Genomic DNA, 15124 nt, shown 5'->3' on the forward strand with positions numbered 1-15124 from the left:
AAACAGTGGTTCTTAATCTTGCAGCTCAGGAGTAAATGCACACACAGATGCAAACACTCTGATTTGAATACATCAGTTAGTGATGGTAACATACAAAAAAATATAATTGAGAGAGACAGAAGAGAAGCAGCACAGAGGGAGTTTCGTGTACATGCAGGTTGGTTCGCTGGCTGGTCCAACAGTCCTGCCTCTCACGGAAACCGCATTAGGAGGTGTTGTTTATTGGTCAGCGTTTCCATGGCGAGGAGACTCATCACAAGGAGACTCATCGCCTTCCTTTTACATGTAGCGATGTCATTTTTTTTGTTTCCTGCCAACATCAAGATCTGCACAGTGGCAATGACCAACATGGCTGGCACCAATGAAGCCAATAGTGAGCGCAACTAATAACCCTTAAGGGTGTTAGCCTAAATAAATATCACTTTCAATAAGGTTATTTGAATTTTGAAGCCAGAGACCAGCACATTTTTATCGCATTTTTTAATTTAGCCATGTTAGCAGCAAATATTGGCATAGTTTATCATAATCCAGGGTGCAATCTGTTTCTATAGACTGCATACATTTAGATCTGCTGCTAGCTAAAGGATGAGAAAGGACCACTGAGATGAATCAGCTCCTCTCTGACACAGTCTCAACAAAAATCAATATTATCAGCTTTACAAAGGTCAAATTTATTGCAAGGTTTTTGTATTGTTTCCAATATTTTGTACAGATGGTAATGTGTATTTTTATTTCATTATGCAACAATTCATGCTTTTTTTCCAGATAACCCAATTAGTTTCCTATGAAACTACTTCTTGTACGTATTTTAGCAATTCTTGTCTTGTTATCTTGCTTGTGTTTCTGCAGAACTTAAACTATCCCCAAAGGTTCAAAAAGCAGAATCAACTACAGTCCTGACTGCAAAATCATGTTGTGCACCTCGTTAATAGTTTGTTGCTCCATAAGCTTTAACTCGCCTCATTAACATTGTGTTAGAAGAAATTATAGAGATCAATTAAAGGTTGTTAAGAAGAAAAACACTGTTAATTTAAAACATTTTAAAAGTTCCACTTAACCTGTTGTCCCTCCGTTATATTTACAACTACCTCAGCTCTCCTATCAGGACGTTAATTCTGTGAAACATAGGATCCCTTTAAGAGATCGTTGACCAATCAGAGCATTAGATTTCAGCTTGGGGGGAGAAAAAATGACACAATAGCCTGGTTTATCTTTTCTGGGGTCTTAAACTGAAATCACAAACTCAATGAAGTGGCAGTAAAATCTGCCCATGCATAGAGTTAACTGCCTCTGAAAGAAATGTACAGCTGAGACAGGTGTAAACTTGTGCAAAACCAAAAAATATATAAGTAGATTAACGTCAGTAAGGTGCAAAGAACTGATAAAATCAGAAGCATAAAACACAGGGATGTCAAGAGTGAGATTGTTCAGAAGAATTAAATGTCCGCAGGTGGAAAATGAAAGCGCAACACCCTTCGAAACCCTGGTATCATCATCATCATCTCCCCTTTAAGGGCCATCTCCACACTGTGACGGCAGCTTTTCTCAGAAAGGGAGCTTTTTTTTAATAAGTCACTCCTCCTTCTGGGGCTCTGGTGCCACGGATGCAGCAGAGCTCACCTCGGCTGCAGCTCCTTTGCTCTCACCGGACTTCTCTTTCTGGTCCTGGCTGTCGATCCTGGCGTGCTCCTGCTTCACCAGCTCCTCCAGCTCCGCCTGGAGAGAAGAGAAGGGGTTTAACATGACTAATGCATGGAGACATGAGAGGACATGGTGGGGAACAGAAAGTGTTTAAGATAAACAGCTTGAGAAGAAGTCCTACCACTTGCGACCACAACATCACACAGCAAAGTTATATATATGTTTCCCTGACACTTCAAAAGTCCTCACCTTTATTTGTTCTGCTGCAGATCTATACTGACAAGAACACCACAGGTTTACTGTGTACTAAATAGTTTACTGTATATTTAGGCATATTAGTGTGGATCCATACAGATGTGTCTGGATGAGAGCTACTGATATGGCCAATAATTATAAAGTCTGTATCTGGAAAATAGACCACACACTAACCAAACTAAAATCATTATTGTTGAATGAACCTTGAGGCTTGGGTCCACCAACAAGGATAACTTTTTAAACCAGAGTAAATCATGGTTCAAATGTAAATCATGTTGCACCAAACTTTATAAGCAACTTTAAATTAATAAAGATTAAATTTAAACTTCTTTAAACATCAGTAAAATTTTTACTTCAGACCTAGATTCAATTTAATTTGATTGCACTAAACTTTAAATTCCAATTCTAAATTTTAAACTTAGACTTTAGGGTGCTTAACTTACTCGTTTAAGCCTTTTTTTTGATGGTTTGAGCAAAATAATAATAAGTGTCTCGAAGAAAGTAAAGGGACAGACTTGACCCAGGTGAGTTTTATGATGCTGCTGCTGAATTTCTCTCAAGAAACCGGTTCAGCAAGGAAACAGCAAGATTGTCTTTAACAGGCAGTCTCTCTTTTTTTTTGAAAAAAGTATTTTCCTTACAGTAAGGAAAGTACTTTTGTATTACTGCTGTACGTTTTGTTGTTACATGGCTCTAGCATCTCAGATAATCGCCTAGCAACCACACAATGAGAACAAGACTCGGCTGTTGTTCACCAAGAAATAGTTGCAGTACGTAGCTCCAACTTAAAAGCATAAATTCTGTTTTTTGTTATTCGGTTGTTGAAGATTAAACAAACTTTATACAACGTGCTTATATAACAAATTATTTAATTCTACATGGAGTTGATAATACTGAGTGGCATACATCTAAGCAAGCTATTTAATTTAAGTTATTTTAATTACACATACAGTTTGGTATGATTTACAGGAATAGATTTTCTTCTGTAAACAGGATTATTTCTTAAAATAACCTGTTAGTATGCTTTAATTTAAAGCAGCAGGAACTTCTCGTGTTTACTTTATACTGTGTGGGAAGAGTCATACAAGAAAATATTGATTGAAGCTTTAATGATACTGTGCATCTGTACAGTATTTCAGTTTGTGTTGCAGGATATGGGGAGAGCTTAAAGTAACACATTTAATGAGAATGCAATCAGAGAGGAAATGAGAGGCACAACAACCTAAAATAACAGATACGTACCCTCAATCATTAGACCACTAAACTTTTATGAGCCCTATGAAGGAAACAGTGCCAGTATATCGAGTTCAAACTACAGCAGTGGTATATTGGCGTAATTATCTCCCAGGCCATATTTCATCAGAAGTCATGAGTGATTGTTCTGTAATAAATAGTGAAAAGTGCAACCTAAAATGAGCAGAGGATCTATTGGAGATGATTGTGTAATTTACCTTCCATCCCAACAGCTCAGCGAGAGCCAAACAGCCGTCATCACATGTACTGATGTGAGCTACGTCTCTGGAGACAAGAAAAAAAAGGGACACCGTGTTAAACCTGGACAGGGCTCCAAGAAACTTCTTCATTTCCAGCAGTATTGCACATCACAAAATGACAACACTCTTCTCGTGGTTTGTGTAACCCTGCATTGTCAGAGATGACTGGACAGTTTCTCATTGGTGTTGTGGATGAGCAACAATGTTTGACTTTCATGATAACTATTGAGTGATAACTGAGAAAGTGAGTTACTCAGTAACTACATCAAATATTAAGCTGAATGATTTAGTATGTGTAACCAGCACAAATTTAGTAATTCATTATATGATCATCATGGAAGAAGCGTTGGCACCCTCTGGTGGTGCGGAAGTAAACTGCATGTTGTAAGTTTAAAGTGATGCACAGAACACATGCACATGTTTAATATATTAATAATTACTAAACATTGTGGCTCAGTTTTTTTAAAATGTTTCATTTTCGCAGAAGACCTTTTTCCTCAAATTTTTTGATCGAGTGCAATCTATCAGATTCAAATGAAATATGAATTCCTGCTATCAGATATAAGTTGCAACGGGAAGACAAAAGGTAAGATGGTAAAACAGTTGCAGAGAGGAAGCAGCAGCATCACTGTATCACCTGTACGCCTTGTCTGAGTCAAAGTCCATCCCTCCTCCGCAACCCAGCAACCCAAACAGAGGATCGGACTGCAGAGAGAAACAAACAATGCTGCACAGAGAATCCAAGAAATACATCTATGACAGAAAGAAGAGTGTGGATAAGGGCAGGAAATTGTTGATGGAGTGATGAAGGCTCACCTGCCCTGCCTTCTCCATGTTAATGAGCAGACGGGGGCAACTTTTTGAAACCCTAAATGACAAGGAAAAAAGAAGAAACTATCAATCAAACAAAATAATATAAACAGTAAGTTCCACAAGGTGGGTGAGTGGGCGCCTCAGCATCATGCTCAAAAACATTACTACAAAGAATATACCTGGCATCAAGCCTGAATTATTCATAAAGCAGGAGAGTTTCTCTGGCAGGTAGACTACAGTTCACTGCCAGATTCTTACTGCAGCAGTGTCTGTGTTCAGCAGTAGTTATCTCAGGAATATAGAACTTTATCTGCAGTACCTGCCGACGAGACCGGCAAACGGTTGGACCTGCAGAGACGTCCCCATGACGATGAGGAGATCACAGCGAGGAAAGTCCTGACAGGTAAAGGAAGACGGTGGAAAGAGTTCATTTCTGCAGAGGGGTTATATCAAATTATCTTCAAACATGTAAGCAAAACACCGTCATGTGCTCACCATCTTCATTGACGTGAAGAACCTGGTGGGTAGATTCTCCCCGAAGAAGACGATATCTGGGTAAAGAGAAGCAAAGGACACAGAGATACTGAGGTTATTAGTGACAAGATTATCTAGCAGTCATGTTTGTAAAGTATGAAAATGATCAAATTGTGTTCAGAAAGGTTGATGAGGCTTTAAAAAGATGACGCAGGAAAATGTTATAGACTCTAAATGAACAATGTGAGACAAAGACCCACTGACCTGGCTTCACTAAACTGCTGCACTTATCGCATCGAGGAATGTCTTCAGAAAAGATTTTATCTGCAAAGCAAAAAGGATGATGTTAAAGTCACAAATGGCTGAAATCACAACAACTCAACAATCCTAACAAGACAGAAAGGCACCTCTCATCCAGTCCAGGTTGTACTCTTTGCGGCAAGTGAAGCTGACGCAGTGGGACGTGTAGAACGTTCCATGAGCTTCAATCAGATCATCTCCCTCCAGCCCGGCCACACGCTCCAGAGTGTCGATGTTCTGAGTGAACATACACATATAAACGTCAATGCAAAAACAGAAAGATTAAAACATACAGTATGGGAAGTGGAGTCTCGTTCCTACCTGTGAGTAGCAGCGTCTCAGGTGCCCCTTGTCCTTCAGAAGCTTCATGAAGTAGTGACAGATTGTCGGCTAAACACCAAAAAAAATCAACCACAAGTGAGAACAAAAACATGTGAGGCAGTTTTCTTTAGTAACATTTTATGCCTGAATACTCAAATATATTTTTAATTTCATACGTGTTTCCAACACTCAATATGAGACCTACAGGGCAGCAACAAGGGTTTTGTACCTTAAACTGTCCCGGGTAAAGCTCCCTGGCCAAGGCAAAGAAAGGCTCTGGATGTTTCTGAGAAAGAAGATGCAGAAAAATCTTTTTTTATTTTATTGTAGCAACAGTGAAAAAAGGAGAAGCACTGCCTCAAATCATAAATCAGGATGGTCCTCAGATCACTGTACAAATGTATCCCGTTTAGTGTTTTTGTTTCTGAGTTTTGGTTACAATCCCAACTCTCACTTGACTGCTCAATGATTTACTCAATGATGAGTTTTTTCTTAAAAGTGACAACATAAAAGTGGCATAATCATGGCATTTGGCATTACACTACATCAAAACAAAGAAAATCCAAGAGGCTGACTTCCTAGCTAAATCTTTTATCTTAAATACAGATATAATAAAGGTTCCAATATTATTTCTAATCGTCAAAACTGTCAAGGACTTCCAAGAAAGCTGTTATATAGTGTCATTCTTCAAACTTTCAAAAAAATCAATCGTTCACACACCTTAAAGTAATCTATCTGGAAGATGGCCTCTGGGTAAGGCAGGTTATATTTTTTCAAGTTTGCATACAGGCCAGTCCCTGGTGAGCGGAAATCAGGAATCCCAGCCGCTATGAGTGGAAAGGATGTAGACAGTTACAGATTAAAAATCAAACAAACAAAACAATGAATACTGAAAGTAGTTTGATACTGTCGCTATTTCTTCGTGTTATTAAAACTAAGATACTCACATGTGGATATTCCTGCTCCAACCATGCAGATGATGTTTTTACCTGTTAGGATTCAGAAATACATAAATAATATAAAGTGCTTTATGGTAACAGGCTTGTAAAGCAGTAAATAAATCAAATTATGCACGAGCCAACTTGAAGCACTCACATTTGCCGCTCTTTATGTATTGCGCCACTCCATCCAGAGTCAGCTCATCCAGAACTTTGTCTGCCGAGCCGAGACCGAGGGTGCTGGAGAAGAGGTTACGCAGGAAATCCACTGGAAAAAACACAAAGGAGAACCAGATGATGATGCATTCAAGAGTAGAAACACAAACACTGAGTATGCAGATCAAATCAATTTCAGTCAAGAAGTACTACCCTGAGCCTTCCACTTAGCACTTACTGTATTCGTATTAGTCTGTTGCACTTATTGTATTCATATTAGTCTGTTGCACTTATTGTATTCATATTAGTTTGTTGCACTTATTGTATTAGTTTGTTATTATTGTATTCGTATTAGTTGCACTTATTGCACTATTAGTTTACTTATTGTATTCATATTAGTTTAGTTGCACTTATTGTTACACTTATTGTTTGTTTTGCACTTACTGTATTCGTATTAGTTTGTTGCACTTATTGTATTTGTATTAGTTTGTTGCACTTATTGTATTCGTATTAGTTTGTTGCACTTATTGTATTCGTAGTTTAATTTGCATATTAGTCTGCACTATTGTACTTTTGCTCTGGTTTATGCTTTAAGATGCTTGTTTAAGAAAGGAGATGCACTTATGACTTCTGGTGACTAGTAGTTCTCTTGAATACCTATGTTGAATACACTTATTGTAAGTCTCTTTGGATAAAAGCGTCTGCTAAATGACTGTAATGTAATGTAACTGTAAAAGAGTGTAACTTTCTATTGATCTTGTCTGCACCCCTGCCATTGTTTCCACATACTCTCTGTGTCTCCTGCAGCCTCTTCCCCACTGCTGTCGTCGGATTGGTCCTGCAAAACACACAAAACATGAGTTTTTAATGACATCAATGACATCAGACCACTGCTTTGTTTGGAAAAGGCCAGAAAGAAGCCCACATAACATGACTATCTGCTAACACTCATGTGTTTCTCACCTCTGGTTCAGGTGAAACCTCCTCCTCTTCTTCTTTAGGAAGTTCTGCAAATGCAAAAACAAATACCTCAACAGATGTGTCTCTGTTAGCTTCACAACAAGCTAAACTAGCTAGCTAATGTAGCAGCCACAAAGCTGTTATTCCATTCATAAATCAGACTTCCTACCTGAGGAATCAGACATTGAACCGTCTACTGAGACCCTCAACCACCAGGGTCCGAATGACAATGAGTTCAAAGCCCAGATTTCACGGAGTTACGACAGGTTTTCTACTACAGCGAACATTCGGCTGGACTTCCGTGTTGTGGTCCGTCGGAAATACCGTCCGTGTTCTCTGTGACCCCCCAAGACACAAAGGTTCCTACCACTGAAAACATCACCTAAAATTCTAAACTCACACTTTATAGTGGGTATAAAAAAAGGTGTGTCCAAACTTTTGACTGGTACTGTATATAGTATAAACAGTAAGATGTACAGTACCAGTCAAAAGTTTGGACACACCTTCTCATTCAATGATTTTTCTTTATTTTAATTTTTTCTACATTGTAGATTAATATTGAAGACATCCAAACTATGAAGGAACACATATGGAATTATGTGGTAAACAAACAAATGCTCAACAAACCAGAATATGTTTTATATTTTAGATTCTTCACAAGTAGTTGAATGATAAGGTGTGTCCAAACTTTTCACGTGTACTGTATATATATACATTTATATATATTCTACTTTACAACAACAGTGGTAAAACAATTTTTTTACTTAAGCAAAAGAAGCGATATCACAGTTTAAAAATTGCAAGTAAAAGTCCTGCATTCCAGATTTAAAAATAATATCAGAAGTATCTTCTGTAAAAGTAGCCTATCAAAAGAAATAAATAATTATAATGCAGAGTGGCTATTGTCAGTGTTATACCATTGGATCATTGATAATCGTGTATTTATACAGTACCAGTCAAAAGTTTGGACACACCTTCTCATTCAATGGTTTTTCTTTATTTTTATTTTTTTCTACATTGTAGATTAATATTGAAGACATCCAAACTATGAAGGAACACATATGGAATTATGTGGTAAACAAACAAATGCTCAACAAACCAGAATATGTTTTATATTTTACATTCTTCAAAGTAGTTGAATGAGAAGGTGTGTCCACACTTTTAACTGGTACTGTATAATTAGTTCATATAAACAAGTTTACACTATCAACTCATTGCAGAAGACTTCTTTACATACAAAAGTAGCAGGGATTTCTTCATCCCGCATCCACTCTCGTCTCCCGGTCTTACTGTTGTCTTCGTCCCACTGTACGGTCTGACATCGCTGCAGTACGAGGCTCATACTGGATTATGGGCTTTATTTTCCTCATATAAGCCTCCACTGTGAAGATTAGAACATACATACATACAAACATACGAAGATGTGTGGCCACATGGTTTTCATTGTTAACAGGACTTGTGAATTTCTACGTAAAGATAATACATTTGCAATGACCATATTTTACAATAAAATATTTATTCTGTACATTCATATTTAAGAAGATTACACCATAACCACATTTGCAGATAAAGCTTAATTTGCTTGAAACAAAGATGATTTTGCATTTACATCATAACTGTGTACACTCTAGACAACAAGTTGATTCTGGGGTGGAAACAACACAAGCAGACTATGATGACATGTATTGTATTTTAGATTACAAAGCCAAATAATTCAATAAAATTGTGGTAGTACATTATTCTTCAACACTTACTGTATTTTTTTTCTTTTTCACATGCTCATGTCTAATTGGATGTTGCCAGTGTCCAATCGAATAAGAGTGAATAACTGGTTCATGTTTAAAGTGAATTTTACATAGTGGCCAAATGATGGAATTTCAGGGTCGGTCATGTGAAACTTTTTCCCATAGACATACTTTCGGAAAGACACGTCTGTAACTCAGTGGATTTTTCTTATTAAAGCTCAATACACTTCTCAGTGAGAACACAGGATAAGCCCTTATTTAAATCATAAGGTCCTTAAAGTTGCAAAATGCTCCAATAGCCAAAATCCAGAGATATTTCCTTCCTCTGTTCATGTGAATGAGTCAGAGATCGAGGCCGGGACGAGGGCTGGGAGGCAGGGTTAAGGAAACATTAGTCCGCTTGCTCTATGGGACCCATGGATGATGAAGATTCAGGTGTTTCCATCCAAATTATGAACTCAGAAGTCCAACTTTTTTGCTTCATGCACCGCTGAGAACGGGGCGCAACCTCGGACGTAGTTCTTTTTATACATCCATGATCATGACTGGTGCACAAGTCAACTGGAAAAATGGACTGGACTTTATCTGTGACAACCAAATTAGTCCAAACCTGAAAAAAGCTGTGACGGTTGAATTCCTGCAAGATGTTTTCTGTACATGTCTCTTTGCTCCATCGGCGCCCGTTCTGTCAGAAGACGGTTGAACTGACAGCGAAGCTCTCCCAGAGGACTCTCTCTTTCCAAACCCAGTCTCTTGGTTCCTCTGATTCCCGTTCCCTACCGCTGCCCTTGCATGTGCTCTTCTATCTCCTCTCCTCCCTCCTGCCTCAGGCTGTGGTCGTAGCCATTGGCGACGACCTGGCACTGTGGTAACATCTCCTCCAGCAGGATAACCAACAACCCAGGACTTGAGATCCCGGGGAGGGACGACACGTCCAGACGCCGCAGTCCCCTGCAACACACAAACACAAACAGGGAAGAACTTAATACAAATGTACTGTTTTGAAAAATACTACCTTGTTATAAGTGTTTGGATACTTACTTGAGATTCCTGAGTGCAGCCAGGCCGCCTGTAGTGATGCGAGGACAGTGAGAGATGTCCAGCTCCTCCAGAGTGTCCTGGAACATGTGGAGCCTGGCCAGGAACCAGTCGTCCACTTCAGGACATCCTCGTACCGACAGAGTCCGCAAAGATTTCTGCCCCTCTGAGAGAGAACGAAGCGGATCAATAACAATGGACACGCATTCGAAATATTATTGAAATGAATTCAAAGTACATGTGCCTGACAGAGTATCACAGTTAGAAAGGTAGGTTATAGTAAAGAAAGAGGGATTTTTTAAAGGAAAAAATAAAGAGAAACAAAAAAAAAAACAAGGCTGAGTTAGAACTCATTACCCAGGTTCACCAGTCCACTGAAGTTGATGACTGTGTAGCTCATGTTCACTTCCTCTAGGAGTGTTTCTTTGTGATTCAAGAAGTCCCAACTGAATTTGCCCCTCCGGTTTGCTTGGAACCACTCTGACTGGCCAACAAACCTAAGCAGACGATCACATGACAACTGGATCAGAGCGGCACATTTGAGACACGGCTATTAAACTGTCATCTCCGCTGCATTATTACAGATTATCTACAAACATATTACAGCTAGCCACTTATGCTGCAAACAAAATAGCTTAATATGATAATTAAAGCCAGGAGAACTCAGGGACCAAACAATCTTTTTAAATGTGTTCAATGCTTGTGAACTCATTAAAGACATTATATGCCAATAAAGAGTCTGACAACCAGCCGATAGCATACAGGAAGTCATTCTGTTATGGCATCAGATCCAAGAAGTAAAACATAAACACCCCATCAATAAGTCAGTCAACAGAAAAATGAATAAACTATTTTAGATCATTTGTTATTTGTCATTTTTTAAGCCAAAACTCCAAACAATCTCTTTATAAAGCGAGGGTTTTCTAAATTTGCTCTGTCTCATATCAGGTACATTCAAATTTGTACGCTAAAACAAAGATTTGAAGAAGCCATCCTGGGAACTTTTGATGGGCATTTCCCACAATTTTCTGACATGTTATAAACCAAACAGTTAATAGATTGAATTATCTGAATTGGCAAATGAATCAGTGCTGAAAATAATTGTTACTTGTAGCCGAACATGAATACTTCACTGCAGCGTTCTTACACAGGAAAAAAGGAAATTGCAATGTCAAACCCGTAAACAACAGGTTCAGCTGTCATGATATGTTTAAGAGTTGTAATAACATTTTATGTGTGATCACCGAAAGCTCAATGGAACCTGAAGGCTGTAGTAAGAAAAGAGATATTACATCTACAGTGCAATCATATGACAATCAGTACAGACACGAGGTAGCGGTGCACTTACCTAAATCCTCCCCTCAGACTCAAGATGTAATACGCTGCTGCTATGTCTGCACCATAGAACTTCTGAGTGTAGCCATAGTAACTGTGAGAGACAGGGAAAAAAGCAGTGATGGTTCAATATTTACAGTCACATGACAAACTGCGTCTGAAAATGGAGCTTAAAGCACTTTGTGACAACCATTATTTCAGAGCACAAAGCCTAAAGAAGACTTGTGATGAGCTGGATAAAAAGAGAGGAGAACAATTGAAAAACATGGCAATGTATGCTAGAAATACATAATCATAAATATGACAACATTTCCATTTGATGCCAAGTAATAATACAATAAAATAAATGAACTAATGAAAACTATTCTCCCATCACGTCATGACTTGTATGAAATGTTACATAAATGTAGTTAAAACACATAAGGCAACAGTGGACATTTGGAATAAACTTCAAAAACAAAACGCTTTAAATGCAAAGTAATATTTGGCTTTCCACCAAGGCAAACTTTCCCATACCACTGCAGAGGAATCTGTCTTTCACAATTTGAGTCAAAAGTCTAGTCTCCATTAAAGACTCCTTCAAAACCTGTGTGTAATTTATTTATTGATAATTCAGGGCGCTGTTGGATGCAGTAGATGGGTCATGGCTGGGCTGAGGGCTTTTCTAGTTTGTGGGAAAACTATCAGGCCCTGACTGAGTATGAGCAAATATTTTTTTGTATGCTTGAAAACCTGTGCAAAATATATTTTTTAACAAAACATTATTAACTAATTTACTGCAGCATGTTGTACAATACCATCTACAGTACCAGTCAAAAGTTTGGACACACCTTCTCATTCAACTACTTTGAAGAATGTAAAATATAAAACATATTCTGGTTTGTTGAGCATTTGTTTGTTTACCACATAATTCCATATGTGTTCCTTCATAGTTTGGATGTCTTCAATATTAATCTACAATGTAGAAAAGAAAAAAATAAAAAATAAAAATAAAGAAAAACCATTGAATGAGAAGGTGTGTCCAAACTTTTGACTGGTACTGTACATATGATACAGTGCTGCTGATCTAAATTCTAAATATTTAAGAAATATCTTGCAGGCCTGTTGAACTTTTATTGCAAACATATGAGACTAAATAACATTGAAATCAGGAAGGTGTTTGTTGCACAAAGCTTTGTATGGTATGGATGCATGGACTGGTATGGATGCATGGACTGGTATGGATGCATGGACTGGTATGGATGCATGGACTGGTATGGATGCATGGACTGGTATGGATGCATCTCGAGGTTCAGAAGCCAATAAGGTTCCCTACACATTCTTCTTCTGAATCCCCTTCCTCCTCTGCTTGGACCCCCAGCTCAGGAGCATCTCCACATCGTAGAAACGCTGGGTGAGGTAGAGGAGGAACCTGGAGGGCAGAGAAGGGGGGGACACCGAGCTGGAGCTCCACGGTCGCCTGGCAACGGTGAGGAGAGCCGCCCGTTGGCAACACCTGTGTAGAGACTGAACAGGGAGACATGGGAGAGATATTTAAGAAAAAAAAATATATATATTTTTCATAGTTGTTATCTGGTAAAGTCTAAGTAAAGAATAAGCAAAACAGACATGAGATACAGTACCAGTCAAAAGTTTGGACACACCTTCTCATTCAATGGTTTTTCTTTATTTCTATTTTTATTTGTTTCTACATTGTAGATTAATATTGAAGACAACTATGAAGGAACACATATGGAATTATGTGGTAAACAAACAAATGCTCAACAAACTGGACCAGAATATGTTTTATATTTTACATTCTTCAAAGTAGTTGAATGAGAAGGTGTGTCCAAACTTTTGACTGGTACTGTATGTATTTTAATATTAATCTGCAGTGTTTTATATATCATATTTTGGATTATTATAAAATAAGATCAAATAAAATAATCCTTTATTTGTCCCGCAGCGGGGAAATTTACATGATTACAGCAGCATAGATATAGTGGAAACAAGGTACATAGTAGAAAAAACAAACAAGTATTTTAAATAAGTAAGTAAGAAAAATAAAAAATCCACAATGACTAAAAAAAAATCTTATAAATACAGACAGAATAATTATAGTTATTATAGCCTTATGGATGCATTACTTTGAATGGTGTAGTTTTAATGAGTTTATATGATGTTTTATAGTTAAATCTGTCAAATCATAAGTTTGGACACACCTTCTCATTCAATGGTTTTTCTTTATTTTTATTTTATTTTTATTTATTATATAGTAGCAGTCAAAAGTTTACCTTCTCATTCAATGGTTTTTATTTATTTTTATTTTTACTTTTATTTTTATTTATTTTTTATATATATATATATATATATATATATATATATATATATATATATATATACAGTACCAGTCAAAAGTTTGGACACACCTTCTCATTCAATGGTTTTTCTTTATTTTTATTTTTTTCTACATTGTAGATTAATATTGAAGACATCCAAACTATGAAGGAACACATATGGAATTATGTGGTAAACAAACAAATGCTCAACAAACCAGAATATGTTTTATATTTTACATTCTTCAAAGTAGTTGAATGAGAAGGTGTGTCCAAACTTTTGACTGGTACTCTAAATAAATAAATAAAATAAAATAATTATAATAAAAACAGCGCTTTTGCTGTATGAACCCCATTTACGTCACATGCATTCAGATATATATCTGAATATATTTACATTTTTACCCCAAATAAAGATTTAATGACTAATACAGTGTTACACCGTTAAACTATAGCAAACAGCCACATTCAGCATGTTAAATCATACATTAAAATCTACTCTAAACTGGTATTATTAGTCGAAATGTGAAGGGTAACTCACCATGAAGGGGGCTGACATGACAGCTGCGTTCTACGGGAAGTCGTGAGGGACAAACATTGCTCTTTCGCGTTTACGGGCACATGTTGTTCACCAGGTCAGCCGCTAGGTGTCGCTACACGCACGTTTTTGACGCAGACCAGATTAACCTGAGCTGACCTATGAGGGAGGAGAGGCCCTCACACCAGAGCAGCAGCACAAAATAAGCAAAATAACAAGCAAATAAATACAAAAAATAAATATAAACATGTGTTACACTCTCAAACTGACTGACTACAGGGAGTAATGTTAAATAATAATGATTAGTTTTCACATTTTTCAGGTATTTTTTTTGTATAGTATGTGTATTTATTGTCTGTGTAGTTGTATTATGTGTTAGTTGTATAGTATGTTGTATTTATTGTATTTATTGTCTGTGTAGTTGTATAGTATGTGTATTTATTGTCTGTGTCTGTGTAGTTGTATAGTATGTGTATTTATTGTCTGTGTCTGTGTAGTTGTATAGTATGTGTATTTATTGTCTGTGTAGTTGTATAGTATGTGTATTTATTGTCTGTGTAGTTGTATAGTATGTGTATTTATTGTCTGTGTAGTTGTATAGTATGTGTATTTATTGTCTGTGTCTGTGTAGTTGTATAGTATGTGTATTTATTGTCTGTGTCTGTGTAGTTGTATAGTATGTGTATTTATTGTCTGTGTAGTTGTATAGTATGTGTATTTATTGTCTGTGTCTGTGTAGTTGAGCTGCTGCAACACTTGAATTTCCCCCATGGGGATCAATAAAGGAATATAATAATAATCA

The 15124-nt window shown here is 37.3% G+C and overlaps 2 protein-coding genes across 2 annotated transcripts; both read right to left on the reverse strand.

The window, feature by feature from the left end:
- Window positions 1-526: 526 nt before the first annotated feature.
- On the reverse strand, window positions 527-7665 carry sirt2 (sirtuin 2 (silent mating type information regulation 2, homolog) 2 (S. cerevisiae)). Its single transcript, XM_054597726.1, has 16 exons — window positions 7521-7665; window positions 7355-7398; window positions 7181-7229; window positions 6393-6503; window positions 6245-6286; window positions 6018-6124; window positions 5527-5583; window positions 5298-5366; window positions 5084-5213; window positions 4941-5000; window positions 4698-4753; window positions 4522-4598; window positions 4206-4257; window positions 4027-4094; window positions 3348-3414; window positions 527-1716 (listed from the first exon to the last, which is right to left on the reverse strand). Exons 1-16 carry the CDS (start codon window positions 7534-7536, stop codon window positions 1573-1575), a joined length of 1149 nt encoding a protein of 382 aa, XP_054453701.1. The 5' UTR covers window positions 7537-7665; the 3' UTR covers window positions 527-1572.
- Window positions 7666-8875: 1210 nt separating this feature from the next.
- Window positions 8876-14410, reverse strand: dmac2 (distal membrane arm assembly component 2). Its single transcript, XM_054603009.1, has 6 exons — window positions 14326-14410; window positions 12785-12975; window positions 11483-11563; window positions 10492-10631; window positions 10138-10300; window positions 8876-10047 (listed from the first exon to the last, which is right to left on the reverse strand). The coding sequence occupies exons 1-6, from the start codon at window positions 14341-14343 to the stop codon at window positions 9873-9875; spliced, it is 768 nt and encodes a 255-aa protein (XP_054458984.1). The 5' UTR covers window positions 14344-14410; the 3' UTR covers window positions 8876-9872.
- Window positions 14411-15124: the final 714 nt, after the last annotated feature.

Source organism: Anoplopoma fimbria, chromosome 1, assembly GCF_027596085.1.
Source record: "Anoplopoma fimbria isolate UVic2021 breed Golden Eagle Sablefish chromosome 1, Afim_UVic_2022, whole genome shotgun sequence".
NCBI classification, from domain to species: domain Eukaryota; kingdom Metazoa; phylum Chordata; class Actinopteri; order Perciformes; family Anoplopomatidae; genus Anoplopoma; species Anoplopoma fimbria.

Coding starts and splice junctions, on each gene's coding strand:
- sirt2 (XM_054597726.1), bottom strand. Junction 6,504..7,180: donor GGCTGCAGGAGACACAGAGA/GTATGTGGAAAC, acceptor TGTTTTTTCCAG/TGGATTTCCTGCGTAACCTC. Junction 4,754..4,940: donor CAGCAGTTTAGTGAAGCCAG/GTCAGTGGGTCT, acceptor CTCTTTACCCAG/ATATCGTCTTCTTCGGGGAG.
- dmac2 (XM_054603009.1), bottom strand. Junction 11,564..12,784: donor GGGATTCAGAAGAAGAATGT/GTAGGGAACCTT, acceptor TGTCTCTCACAG/TTACTATGGCTACACTCAGA. Junction 10,301..10,491: donor CAGTGGACTGGTGAACCTGG/GTAATGAGTTCT, acceptor GTTCTCTCTCAG/AGGGGCAGAAATCTTTGCGG.